The sequence below is a fragment of the Astyanax mexicanus genome, chromosome 21, assembly GCF_023375975.1.
Source record: "Astyanax mexicanus isolate ESR-SI-001 chromosome 21, AstMex3_surface, whole genome shotgun sequence".
NCBI lineage: Eukaryota > Metazoa > Chordata > Actinopteri > Characiformes > Acestrorhamphidae > Astyanax > Astyanax mexicanus.
Window position 1 is genome coordinate 35,061,251 of NC_064428.1, and position 14,102 is coordinate 35,075,352.

Genomic DNA, 14,102 nt, shown 5'->3' on the forward strand with positions numbered 1-14,102 from the left:
ATCCACCTGTCTCACATATTTTACCCGCCTTATTCCACCTGTCTCACATGTTTTATCGATAAGTTATCGATCTCATGTGGCATTAGTCAAACTTTTTCACTTGTCTTTACTCCACCCCTTACTGGTTTACCTGTCTCACCTGTCCCCAAATCCATCTAAAAACTACTTTTATACTTGTCTTACCTATTTTACCCTTCATTATTCCACCTGTCTCACAGGTTTTAAAGTAATCATGCCATCTCACTTGGTATTACTCCTCCTTTTCCACCTGTCTCACTGTTTTCACTTTATTTCTCCCGTCTCACCTGTGCATTTAAAGTGCACTTTCTCCAGGAGTGTGCGCACCACCGGACCCTCCTTATCGGCCCACAGGACACAGGCCCCCCCGGCGGGCGGCAGGTTGGGGCGAAGCTTGATGTAGGCCACGCCCTCTCCGTCCATGCTGTCGTCGGAGACGTGCAGGCTGAAGATGTAGGAGTCTCCGTCCCGCAGGAAGCCCTTCCTCAGGACCAGGTTCATGCTGTCCTGGGCCGTGGTGGTGGTGTTGTGGTCCAGGATCAGCGTCTCGTTACGGTGATTCACCGCCGTCCAGCTCTATCAGAGAGAGAGAGACAGGAGACGGGGGGAGTCAGAGGAGACAGAGGAAGAATAATGGACCTGTCGCTCTGCCTGATCTGTTAATGCATACCGGCACTTCTGAAGAGAGACTGTGTGAATGCAAACTCCAGCGGAGAGCTTCTGAAGCAGCAGATAAGCAGCAGACACTTTATCTCCTGGCTTTTCTACATTCTCTACGACATTTATAATGTTTATCTGAAGCTTTGAGGGTTATTTGAATAGCTGGCAACATTTTAATAAAAGGATGCACTATATCAGCGGGGAAACAAATACGGCATTTTCATAAAACATCAGTTTTCTGACACTTATTTAAAGCTGATGCACCGAGCATGCGAAAGAATCATTTTAACAGGGCGGGTGTGATGCGGTCTCCTTTCAGAGCGGATGAATCCGATTCCAGGTTATGTTCAGTCAGAGAGAGAGAGAGAGAGAGAGAGAGAGAGAGAGCTCAGTCAGAAACTTCACTCCTTCGTTTCTTTGGTTTTACTATGAGTGAATAGAGGAGCTACTGAGCTCTGAGTTTCCTCTTCTGAAGTCTCCATTGCTCCACCAGCCGCTCGCGTTCAGTAAAACTGAGCCCGATCCTCTTTTAGAGGCTGTACGTGTGATGTAAGTACGTGAAGACGCGTGACGTGACCAGAAGAAGAACTCAAGCGAAAAAGTGAAATGACACCCCAGTTTTTAGAATGAATATATTATTAGGTTTAGCACGGATGGTGGTTCAGAACACTGGTACCATTAAACACTATATTTTTTTTATCCATATTCTTCTCCACTCAGAAATGCTTCTGCTCTCAGTTTAGAAACAAAACTAAATAATACGAACTGCCACTTTAATAGAAAGTCTGTGGATATATGGATGGAAGAGTTCATGATGGAGACCATCCTCCATGTTTAATTACACTTTCTCACGGAGAATATATAAACATATAAACACTTAAAAAAAAAACATAATTATCAAAGAAATGATTAAAAAGATAATTGCACTTTCAAAAAAGTGCGGGCTTGTAATGCAGTTCAGAAGGATAACTGTGCACCATGCAGCTTGATTGAGGGTGTGTCAGTGTGTCTTTTCTATCGTAACAGCGGGAAAAGTTCACCATGCGCAACTCAAAATGCACAAAAGGCATGTACTAATTCTCTAATCATGGGTAATTTTTGGGCGCAATGTGAAATAAACCAATCAGTGTCACTTTCCATTCCCCTTAAGAGCCTTTAAGAGACATTGACAGATTGCTATTTTAAAGGTGCAGCACCTCAGCACGATCTGCCATGCTTGTTCACGCTCTGATGATGTGTACTGTTTGTGTGAAAGAATTATACAGTGTCTGGACAGTGTAAATCATCAGAATTTAACCCTCCTGATATCCTCTATTCTTATATTCTCCTTTAGTAACACCCTTAATTATCTAGATAAATATGATCCCAGCAATTCAAACCTACCAAAACAAATAAAAAAAAAGAAAGAAAAATCATGTTTGAAATGTTTTTATTTGTTTTTATTTTCTTTATGTTTAGTTAAATAATTATTAATGCTTCTGGCTTTATTAAAATGTTATATTAGAATTATATTAGTATTATAAGTGATGTGTTGTTAAATCAGGGCCTAAAGCGAAGGGACATTTACAGATAATAGATTAAAAAACTGAATATCATAGTGACCTCAACATTATTACCACACAGATATTTGTAAAATATTGATATTTCTAATGTTTTATGACAGTAAAACATCCTTAATAAATCAGAAATCGAAGTTGAAACATTTAAAACATGTTATTTTTTATGTTTTGTCTTCATCAAATTAAGAAAAGACAATAAACATGGATTAAAAAACTGATATAAACCATTTTCTCATGCATGGTGTTGTAATGATGACATCATCGTATTCTCTACACCCAATCAGGGTTTCTTTCCCTTTCTTATTCTGGAGCGATGACATCATACATCTCAACATTTACACAGATAGACAGAAAGAGAGAGAAAGAAAGAGAGAGAGAGAGAGAGAGAGAGAGAGAGGAGGATGGAGTGTGTTATCATTGACAACTGTTTCAAATAAACTCAAAGGAAAATTAGTAAAATCCTAAGACCCTGCGTCCACATATGAGGACATTATATTTCTGCTTCTCTGCATTGTGATACTTTTTTGTTTTTAAAACTATGACCCTTTGCCCTCATACGGAGACACTGCCCATACCATCTAGTGGTCACATGATAACATTACACTTAATAGATTGAGAATTAGATGGCGAGAATCACAGTCAATGGTTTCTATAGTCAGTACAGACAGAAGCATGGTCGTTTAAATAGCAGAAGTGCTTGTAAATACTGTATATATATAATGATGTGGTCTGGAAATGAGGTGTGTTCAGGTAAATTTCTGGTGTTTTGCTTGTAGTTTGGCAACAGAAGACACAGATGCGCCACTGACTGATTTAAACCCTAACAACAGTCAACCACCAGATGTCCAGGTAGCTGCACTGTTAAAATAGCAATCTGCCAAAGTCAGAGATCACCTGGTTCTTTAAGGAAATAGCAAGTGACACTCCGGTTGGTTTATTTCATGTTAGGCCCAAAATTAACCACATCCATGATTAATTAGGAGAAGTAGTACATGCCTTTTGTTTGTTTCGAGCTGCCCAAGGTGTACTTTGTCCTAAATTACTCGTAGACTATTTTAAATGAAGCCTGAAGTTTATTGTGCATTAAATATAGCATGTTCCGGTTCCTCAGCATGACCTCATCTCCTTCTTTAAAAGCTGGGCGTCTCTCTCCATCAGAACGAGGCCTCAAAGTGACTCAAACCGCAAACACCCAGCAGCCTGTGGGAAATGATGAGGTCACAGCACCGTTCCCAGGAAAAGCCCAGGAGACGTGAGCTCATCAGGCTCCTCAGCGAGCGCGGGGTTAAAGGAGGTGATGTTAGTTAACCAGCGCTGGAGCTCCAGTCCTGCAGGAGCTGGAATAAAAACACAGCCTCCAGCAGCAGCAGCAGCTTCAGCTTTACTTCAGCTTCAACAGGCCTGAGAAACTGAACATTAGCAGGGTTTACGCTACGTTACTGTGTTTATACTCCATACTATAGAACAGTAATCAGGACATAAAGTGCTCTAAATGATAAGATCCTTAATTTCTGAATCTTTTACAGAAACACACTCCTGTACCTGTTCCTCTCATTAACACTCAACACATCACTGTAACAGACGTCCCGAGTCTCCCGGAAGTTTCGGGAGTCTACCGCACATCAATAACATCTCAGGTTAAAACTCCCGCAATCTTGAACAAGTGAACAATCGCATGAGTAAAATAAAGGGAGAGAAAGGTGCTCTACTCAAAACAGTTAAACAGAGAGGGTTCTGATTGGCCTGTTGTCTGCAAAAAGTCTTTGAGACAGCCAATCAGGTTTAAGTGTGGGCGGGGAGTGTTTTTATTTTTTCCCTCCTGTACGGGATGCTTTCAGGAGCATCATGGCTCCCAGCAAAAACGTATTTCACCTCAGACCACTCTAAAGTATATCCACGTCTGGTAAAAGTAAAAAACAATGTCTTTTCCACTGTACAGTTTATAATAGTATTTTTAGCTTTGCCCACAGGGGACTAAAGAGTTGCATAGGCATGTTGGGGTGAGAAAATGTGACGGAACTGAACATACTCACATGCTGGCTGAGGAGCATCCAGGAGAAATCTGGAACTACACTTTGTTCTTTAGCTTGGCTCTTCCTTGTTATGTTTTACTGTATTTATGTTTATTTGCATCTGTTTAAATCATATATGTGGTGCTTTTTTCAGGTAAAAACGCTCATATTGCTGAGATAAATGAATTAGTGTAACTTGCTTTGGTGCCTAAAACTTTTGCACTTTTAAATATATATATATATATATATATATATATATATATATATATATATATATATATATATATATATATATATACTGTATAGCTGTCATATAATCCTTTCTGCCTATTTGTCTGTCAATATGTTTGCCCAACTGTCTCCATCAGTGTCTTCCTGGTTATCTGTCAATCTGTCTGACTGTATGCCTGTCTGTCAATTAATCTGTCTATTTTTTGTTCACCCGTCTGTCTATTTATCTGTCAATTAGTTTTACTATCGGTTCATAAACCCTACTGTCAATTTGTTTGTCTATCTGTCTGTCTGTCTGTCTGTCCAGCTAACAATCTTTCTAACAGTCTGTCTGTCTGTATCAGACTATCAATCAGTCAGTCAATTAATGTGACTGGTTATTCATCCGTCTGTCTATTTATCAGTTTCACTGTTTAGGAATCCTACAGTCTATTTGTCTATTGTCTGTCTTTCTGACTATAATTCTGTTGGTCTGTCTGTTTTTATATCTATCCATCTATCAATCTGTCTCACAGTCTGTCCATCTGTATATTGGTATGTCTATTACTCTGTCTGTCAAATAATCTGGCTATTCGTTTGTTCATCCACCTGTCTATTTATCTATCAGTTTTATTGTCTGTTTATGAATCCTACTGTCTTTCTGTCTCTAAATCGGTCTGTCTTTCTATCTGTATTTCCATCCATCTATTAATCTGTCTAACAGTCTGTCAATCTGTATATCCGTATGTCTATCAATCATGTCAATCTGATTATGTATCTGCCTGTCTATTTATCTGTCTGTCTGTCTATAAATCTTACTGTCTATTTGTCTTATGTCTATTGCCATATATAAATGTGATGTGTGTGTGTATGTATATGTACCGTATTTTTCGGACTATAAGGCGCACCGTATTATAAGACGCACTATCAAAGAACGCCTATTTTCTGCTATTTTTCCATACATAGGGCGCATCGCATTATAAGGCGCGTTAAGTGACACTAGAAAGGGTGCCTATATCAAAGTGAACAGGGGTGGCGCCATGTTTCCCTTCCCCCACGGGGGTGGTCGCTTGCCGGTGGAGCGTCTCAGTATACAAAATGTAGCTCTTTCAAAGTCAAACGAGTGCTGGATATTAATGTACACAGATTCCTCTCCTGAAAACTGTTTATTTGGGTGAGTAACGTGCTTCAGTTTATTTACAGTAAGCTTAGATTTCCAGATGTCCACTAAGGCTTGCTGCACCAGCGTTAGCATAGCTATCCGCTAGCACGCTAGCTAGTCACCTAAACTAGTAAAGTTAACCCAAACTTAAACGACAGCGTTACACTGAGTAATCCTGCGTGTTCTGGTAAGACAGTGAGATATTAGCTAGCGATTCGTCCCCCGTAGCTTGTTTTAACACGGTAAACAAGCAGATTACAGGCTGATAAAACTCACCTCTGAGAGAGTTAGTGCTTAGCGTCTAGCTAATGCTAGCCAGGCAAAGCAGCACAGACTTACAGGCCGATAACTCACCTCTGAACGGTGAACGCTTAGCGATTAGCATCTAACTCTAATAATACTGCTCCAGCAGTATTAAAAGTGCTAAATTTAGAAAATACTGATCTCTGAACAGTGAAAAAGCTAGCTAGCTAAGCGGTTAGCATCTAGCTAATGCTATTGCTGCTCCAGCCTCGGAGCGGCACGGCTCTGCACCGGAGTGTGTGTTTACTGCTCCTTACACCTGACGGGTAAAATTTAGATAATACTGATCTCTGAACAGTGAATAAGCTAGTTAATGCTATTTGCTGCTCCAGCCTCGGAGCTGCACGGCTCTGGACTCTGTATAGCACTGAAACTCTGTATAACGCTGCACTGAGTGTGTGTTTACTGCTCCTTACAACCTGACGAGTAAAATTTAGATAATACTGATCTCAGTGAATAAGCTAGCTAGCTTAGCGGTTAGCATCTAGCTAATGCTATTGCTGCTCAGCCTCGGAGCTGCACGGCTCTGGACTCTGTATAGCACTGAAACTCTCTATAACGCTGCACCGAGTGTGTGTTTACTGCTCCTTACAACCTGACGAGTAAAATCCATACAAAAGGCGCACCGTATTATAAGACGCACTGTCAATTTTTGTGAAAATTAAAAGTTTTTAAGTGCGCCTTATAGTCCGAAAAATACGGTAAGTGTGTGTGTGTGTGTGTGTGTGTGTGTGTTCTTACCCCTCTGTATGATCCCTGGCAGTTGCTGCAGGTTCCAGCCAGGTAGACGTAGGAGTTCTGACTGATCTCATAGCGAGACTGAGCTTTACACGACACACACTCCAGAGACACGATGGGGATCCGCCCACTCTTCACCAACACCTGATACACACACACACACACACACACACACACACACACTTTTTAAAAACTTGTTCATGCTTCAAAACAGATCGATAGTGAGCTCTGCCCTGCGGCACTATTTGTTCCGGTTAAAACAGACTCTGGTTTGTTTGTACCTTTAATGCGGTTTAATTGAACATGTGTGAAAACACGATATAGTCTCGATCTGACCCAGCTATTAAATAAACTCCATTTAATTTGAGCTAAACTGCTGATAAGGTGCAGTTTAATCTGATTTATTAGCCAGATAACCCTAATTACCACAGCTATGAACAAACGCGGTTTCTGCTGCTGCTCCATGCTGTATGCATGTGTGGTCTGTGCTGCGTTCACTGCGTCCTATTGAAAACACTGTTTTAATTTTTATCAGCGTTCTGTTTTAAAACAGCTTCACACGGATATACAGATATACACACTTGAGCACTCTGGAATCTTCTCTCTATATTTACTTTCTCGACAGTTCTGACCAATCAGAGGAGACGATGTTCTCACATGGTTTATTGGTGCGTTTGCATCTTGGTGCGTTTAGGTTTTTATGCCCGTGTGAAAACAAACCAAACAGAGGAAGAAACACTTCAAATAAATGAATGTATAAACTGATCCGGATCATAGAAACTTTCACAACTACAGGTGTAAAAACTCACAAGACTTTCACAGTCTTTAAGGTGAAGAGAAGTGTAGAGTGGATCAGTAAAATCTCAGCTGTATCTCTGAGATGAGTTTGATACACTGATAGACTGATAGAGCGAGAGATGTCTGAAATATTATCACTATTCTCTCTCTCTCTCTCTCTCTCTCTCTCTCTCTCTCTCTCTATCTGATGGCCTATCAGAGATAATAGAGATGCTTTAGAAGAAGATCAGTATCTCACAGCCCTTTCTTTGCTTTTAAGAGGAAGATCACCTGAAGATCACCAGAGACAGGAGGAGGAGGAGAGAAACAGAAGAAGAGGAATAGAGGTGGTGTGATGTTATCTGTGGTATCATCCTCAGATCAGGATGAAAACGGTCACTGTCTCTATGGTAGAAAGAGCAGAAACTCACTAAATATATAGACTTAACATTTTCTATAGAAGAAAATATGTAGAGATATGTAAATTAGTTATTAACCTCAGTGTGAAGATCCCCAGCTATATGCTTAAGATTGATCGTATGATAAAGTGCTGGTTTTTGGGGTTCCTGGGTGGAGCAACTGTCTGTCTAAGAACAGTGTCTGATCTATCTATCTATCTATCTATCTATCTATCTATCTATCTATCTATCTATCTATCTATCTATCTATCTATCTATCTATCTATCTATCTATCTATCTATCTATCAATCTGTCAATCTGTCAATCTGTTAAATCTGTCGACCCAACTGTCTGCCAATCTGTCTATCTATTTGTCTGACTGTCTAGCCACCCTTCTGTTTATCCATATTTCTGTCTGTCTGTCCATCAGTCTACCTTTCTAACAGTCTGCATTTCAAATAATCTGTCTGCTCATCCATGTGTCTGTCTATTCATCTCTCTGTACATGTCCTTTTATGTCTATCTATCTATCTATCTCCATGTTTATTAATCTATTCACCTGTCTATCCAACTATCTGCCAATCTGTCTATCCATTTGTCTGTCTGTCTACCCACCTTTATGTTTATCCATATTTCTGCCTTCTAACTTTCTGCATTTCAATTCATCTGTATTTCCTTTCATGTTTCTGTCTATTCTTCTCTCTTTACATGTCTTTTTGCGTCTGTCTGTTGTCTATCCACTCATCTTGTCTATCTGTCCACCTGTCTGTCTATCTATGCATCTTGTTTATCTATGCAGCTTGTTCAATCTGCATGTCAATGCATCTGTCTATCCACCTGTCCATATGTCTGCCTATCCATGTCTATATGTCTGTTAATAAAATCCATCTGTTTATATCTGTTTATATCCATCTGCATCTGTCTATCTATCCATATGTCAAGTGTATCTGTCTATGTGTCTACCCGTCTATCTGTCTGCTTTTCAATTCATCTGTCTGACCTCTATCTGTCTGTCTATTCATCTCTCTGTACATACGTCTTTTTTTATGTCTGTCTGTCCATCCACCCATCTTGTCCATCTGTCTTTGTATATGTCTGCCTATTCATTTATCTGTATACATGTATCTTATCATCTGAATGTCAATCCATCTGTCTATCCGGTCTGTCTGTTAATCTATCTATATATCTGCCACTTTGTCTATCTATCTGTATATCCACATGTCAAGTTTACCTGTCTATCCAACTCTTTGTCAGTGTCTTCATATCTGTCTTTCTTTCTGTCTCTCTAACTACCTGTCTGTGTGTCAATGCCTTTATGTCATATTTACTGTATGAATCTGTCTGTTTATCCACCTGTCTATAATGTATATTTATCCGTCTCTCTTTCATCTGGTCTACCTGTCTGTCTGTCTGTCTGTGTGTCTGTGTTTGTGAGTGAGGGGTCAGGTGAGGTCAGTGTGCTGTGGGCACCTCTCCACCCCTTCAGAGAGAATATACATATCATCACCCCCGGCACGCCAGCCTGGCTTTGATACGGAGCTCCAGCGTCTCTGAGGCTGAAGGAGGTGAGCAGATTAAAGAAATAAATAAAAAAGAAATAAACACAAAAGCAACAGTTACGCTGTTTTTCTCTGGAGCTCTTCTTTTTTTCATCAGCGGAACAATAGAAATAATCACAGTGGCGAGAGAGAGAGGGATAATTAAGAAGCTCAGGTCCTGCTTTTTTCCGGAATAATTCAAAAGGATGAGAGATTAAAAGAACGAGCAGAAGAAAGAGAGAGAAAAAGAGAGGGGGAGATAAAAAGGCATTTTAAAACTGTCGCCAGCCGGAGGTTGAGGGTGTTGAATTTTTCAGAGGTGTGGGGGGAATCAGTAAAGGCAGGAGCTGGATGAGGGCAGGAGGGAACTGGGGGTAATAACCTGTTTCTTCTGTGCTTTTCATGAGTTCCAGCTTTATTCTCTGAGTTTATTACCATATAAAACAGCCCTGAACTAAACTACTACATCAACCAGAGCTGTGAAATCCCAACTACTGTCCTCAGACTCATCGTACTGATTTTTTTATTCATATATATATATATAACATAATAATATATTAATGTGATATCATCATCAACGACACACAATAAATAAAGATCCTTAATCAGTTTAAGCTTCCTGCCTATCCATCTGTGTACCCAGTTGTCTCTCTGTCTATTCATTCATCTGTCTGTCTGTTCATTAGTCTATCTATACATGTCTGTCTGTGTACCCGTCTGTCTCTAATCTATCTATATTCACATGTCTGTCCATCTGGCTGTTTACCAGTATGTCTGACTCTCTATTTATATATCTGCTTATCTTTCCATCTCTCCATGTGTCTTTCTGTCTATACATATGTCTATCTTTCTGTCTATCCATATGTCTATCTATCTATCTATCTATCTATCTATCTATCTATCTATCTATCTATCTATCTATCTATCTATCTATCTATCTATGTGACAAGTCCATCCATCTGTCTGTGTGTTCACCTGTCTGTCAATCCATGTCCATGTCCATATCCATCTGTGTGTCTGTCTTTTCTATATACCAAGTCTATCCATCTGTCTGTGTGTTCACCTGTCTGTCAATTCATGTCCATGTCCATCTGTCTATCCATCTGTCTATCTGACTATCCATTTATCTGTATGTTCACCTGTCTATTTCTCTGTCGTTCTAGCCTTCTATCTGTCTGTCTGTCTATGCACCTGTCTGTCTGTCTATCTATCTAGGTGTCTATCTATCTATCTATCTATCTATCTATCTATCTATCTATCTATCTATCTATCTATCTATCTATCTATCTATCTATGTGACAAGTCCATCCATCTGTCTGTGTTCAGCTGTCTGTCAATCGATGTCCATGTCCATATCCATCTGTCTATCTGTCTGTCTTTCCATATATCAAGTCAATCCATCTGTCTATCTGACTATCAATTTATCTGTATTTTCACCTGTCTATTTCTGTCGTTCTATCCTTCTATCTGTCTGTCTGTCTATGCACCTGTCTGTCTGTCTATCTATCTATCTATGTGTCAAGTTGATCCATCTGTCTGTGTGTTCACCTGTCTGTCAATCCATGTCCATATCCATCTGTCTATCTAGCTGTCTTTCTGTCTTTCCATATATCAAGTCTTTCCATCTGTCTATCTGACTATCCATTTATCTGTATGTTCACCTGTCTATTTCTCTGTCGGTCTATCCTTCTATCTGTCTGTCTGTCTGTCTATGCACCTGTCTGTCTGTCTGTCTATCTATCTAGGTGTCAAGTCAATCCATCTGTCTGTGTGCTCACCTGTCTGTCAATCGATGACCATGTCCATATCCATCCATCCATCCATCCATCCATCTATCTATCTATCTGTCTATCTATCTATCTGTCTATCTGACTGTCCATCTGTCTGTATGTTCACCTGTCTGTCTGCCTATCTATCTGTATGTCAAGTCTATCTATTAATCTGTTTTTCTATCCACCTGCCTGTTTGTCTGTCTATCTATATCTCAAGTCTATCCATCTGTCTATATGTCTATATGTCCCACTGTCTGTGTATCTTTCTATCTGTCTGTCTATCTGCCTGTCGCTCTAAAAATATGCATCTATATATATGTATATGAAAAAATCATTATTTATTATGTAAATTAGGATATGTTTCTCTAAGGTTTGCTGTTATTGTCTGTTATTGTAAAAAACATTATTATAACAGGACACATCAGAAAGCATAGCTTTTCACATGCAGTAAATCAGTGGTGATCAGTAGTTTTCTGAATACAGTAGTGAACAGAACTGACCTTCTGGGTGGTGGACTCTGAGGGCATGGCCTCTTTGCTGATGGTTAATCTGAAGGTGTACTCTACGTCCACCTCCAGCTCTGATCCAGAGATCCCCAGAACCGGCCCACGAGGACCGAGCCCGAAGTTCAGCGTAGAGCAGTGAGCGACCCCCTGAAAACCAGCACGAGTATATAAGTATATATTTAAGTAATGAGATAAGAATATAATTTGTATAAAAACAATACATCAGATTTGTGGAGGTTTAGATTAAACATACATAAAGATCCATTTCCCCACCTGCCCCCTTTCTGAAGACCTGTAATAAAGTTACACTAAACTTAACTAGTTAAGCAGCAGCAGCAGTTAGGTTGCTGAACTTTACTGCTTCACTGCTTTAACACTGTATCTGAATGATTGAGGGGTTGTCCCAATTCTAATTCTAAGTTATACTTGAAAACAAGGGGTAGGGGTACAAAAGAGGAATGGGATTGGGCCTCCTGTACCTTCCTGTAGTGTCTATGATTCACCACTAGGGGCAGCAAACCGCCTTCAGTCCCATTGAATCTGATAAGGACTCCTTTCAACAACACAACTTTCTTTCTATCCATATGTATATCTGTCCTTCTATCTGTCTGTCTATCCATATCTATATGTGTATCTGATAAACATTTGTCTGTATGTTCACGTCTTTTAAACCATGTCTCCCTCTCCATCTGTCTATCTATATCCATCTGTCTATTCGACAATCTATTTGTCTATTTATCCTTCTATCTGTCTGTCTAAAGCTCAAGTCTTTCCATCTGTCTATCTGACAAACATCTGTCTGTATGTTCACCTGTCTTTCAACCCATGTCTCCCTCTCAATCGCTGTCTGTCTGTCGTCTATTTATGTCTCAAGCCTATACATCTGTCTATCTGACTATCCATCTGTCTGTATGCTCAACTGTCTGTCAATCAAAGTCTCCCTGCATATCCATCTGTCTATCTATCTTTCGACTTGTCTGTCTATCCACCTGTCTGGTTTGTCTATCTGTCTAAAATATTCAATCCATGTTTCCCTCTCTATCCATCTGTCTATCTATATTCTATATGTCTGTATCTATATCACGTCTATCCATCTGTCTGTATGCTCAACTATATGTCAATCCATATCTCCCTCTCTATCCATCTGTCTATCTATCATTCTATCTGTCTGTCTATATATATCTCAAGTCTATACATCTGTCTATCTGCCTATGCATCTATCTGTATGCTTAACTGTCTGTCAATCCATGTCTCCCTCTTTATCCATCCGTGTATCTATCCTTCTCTGTCTGTCTATCCATTTGTCTGTCTGTCTGTATCTCAAGTCTATCATCTGTCTATCTGACTATCCATCTGTATGTATGGTTACCTGTCTTTCAATCCATGTCTTCCTCTCTACCCATCTGTCTATCTATCTATTTGTCTGTCTATCCATATCTCAAATCTATACATCTGTCTGTCTGACTATCCATCTGCCTGTCAATCCATGTCTCCCTGTATATCCATCTGTCTATATATCTTTTTACCAGTCTGTCTATGTACCTGTCTGTCTGTCTAAAACTTTCAATCCATGTTTTCCTCTCTATCCATCCTTCTATCTGTCTGTCTATCCACCTGTTTGTCTATCTATAACAATTCTATCCACCTGTCTGTATGCTCAACTGTATGTCAATCCATGTTTCCTCTCTATCCATCCGTCTATCTATTCTTCTATCTGTCTGTCTATCCACCTGTTTGTCTATCTATATCAATTCTATCCATCTGTCTGTATCTTCAACTGTATGTCAATCCCTGTTTCCCTCTCTACCCATCTGTCTATCTATTCTTATATTTGTCTGTCTATCTATATCTCAAGTCTATCCATCTGTCTATCTGACTATCCATCTGTCTGTATGCTCAACTGTCTGTCAATCCAAGTCTTCCTGCATATCCATCTGTCTCTCTATCTTTCTACTTGTCTGTCTATCCACCTGTCTGGTTTGTCTATCTGTCTAAAACTTTCAAATCATGTTTCCCTCTCTATCTGTCTGTCTATCTATCCTTCTATCTGTCTGTCTGTCTATCCACCTGTCTGTCTATCTATATTAGGTCTATCCATCTGTCTGTATGCTCAACTATATGTCAATCCATGTCTTCCTGTATATCTATCCTTCTCTGTCTGTCTATCCACTTGTATGTCTATCCATATCTCAAGTCTGTCTATCTGACTATTCATCTGTCTTTCAATCCATGTCTTCCTCTCTATCCATCTGTCTATTTATCCCTCTATTTGTCTGTCTATCCATATCTCAAGTCTATCCATCTGTCTGTATGCTTAACTGTCTGTCAATCCATGTCTCCCTGTCTATCCACCTGTCTGGTTTGTTTATCTGTCTAAAAACTTTCAATCCAAGATTCCCTCTCTATCCATCTGTCTATCTATCCTTCTATCTGTCTGTCTATCTATAT

General features: G+C 39.7%; 1 protein-coding gene across 1 annotated transcript in view; it reads right to left on the reverse strand.

Moving 5' to 3' along the window:
- Positions 1 to 14,102, reverse strand: part of pkd1a (polycystic kidney disease 1a) — a 143,151-nt gene that overhangs the window by 42,523 nt on the left and 86,526 nt on the right. Inside the window, 3 exon segments of the mRNA XM_049469223.1 lie at positions 306 to 594; positions 6,666 to 6,806; positions 11,649 to 11,801. Of these exon segments, the coding sequence (XP_049325180.1) occupies positions 306 to 594; positions 6,666 to 6,806; positions 11,649 to 11,801 (583 nt within the window).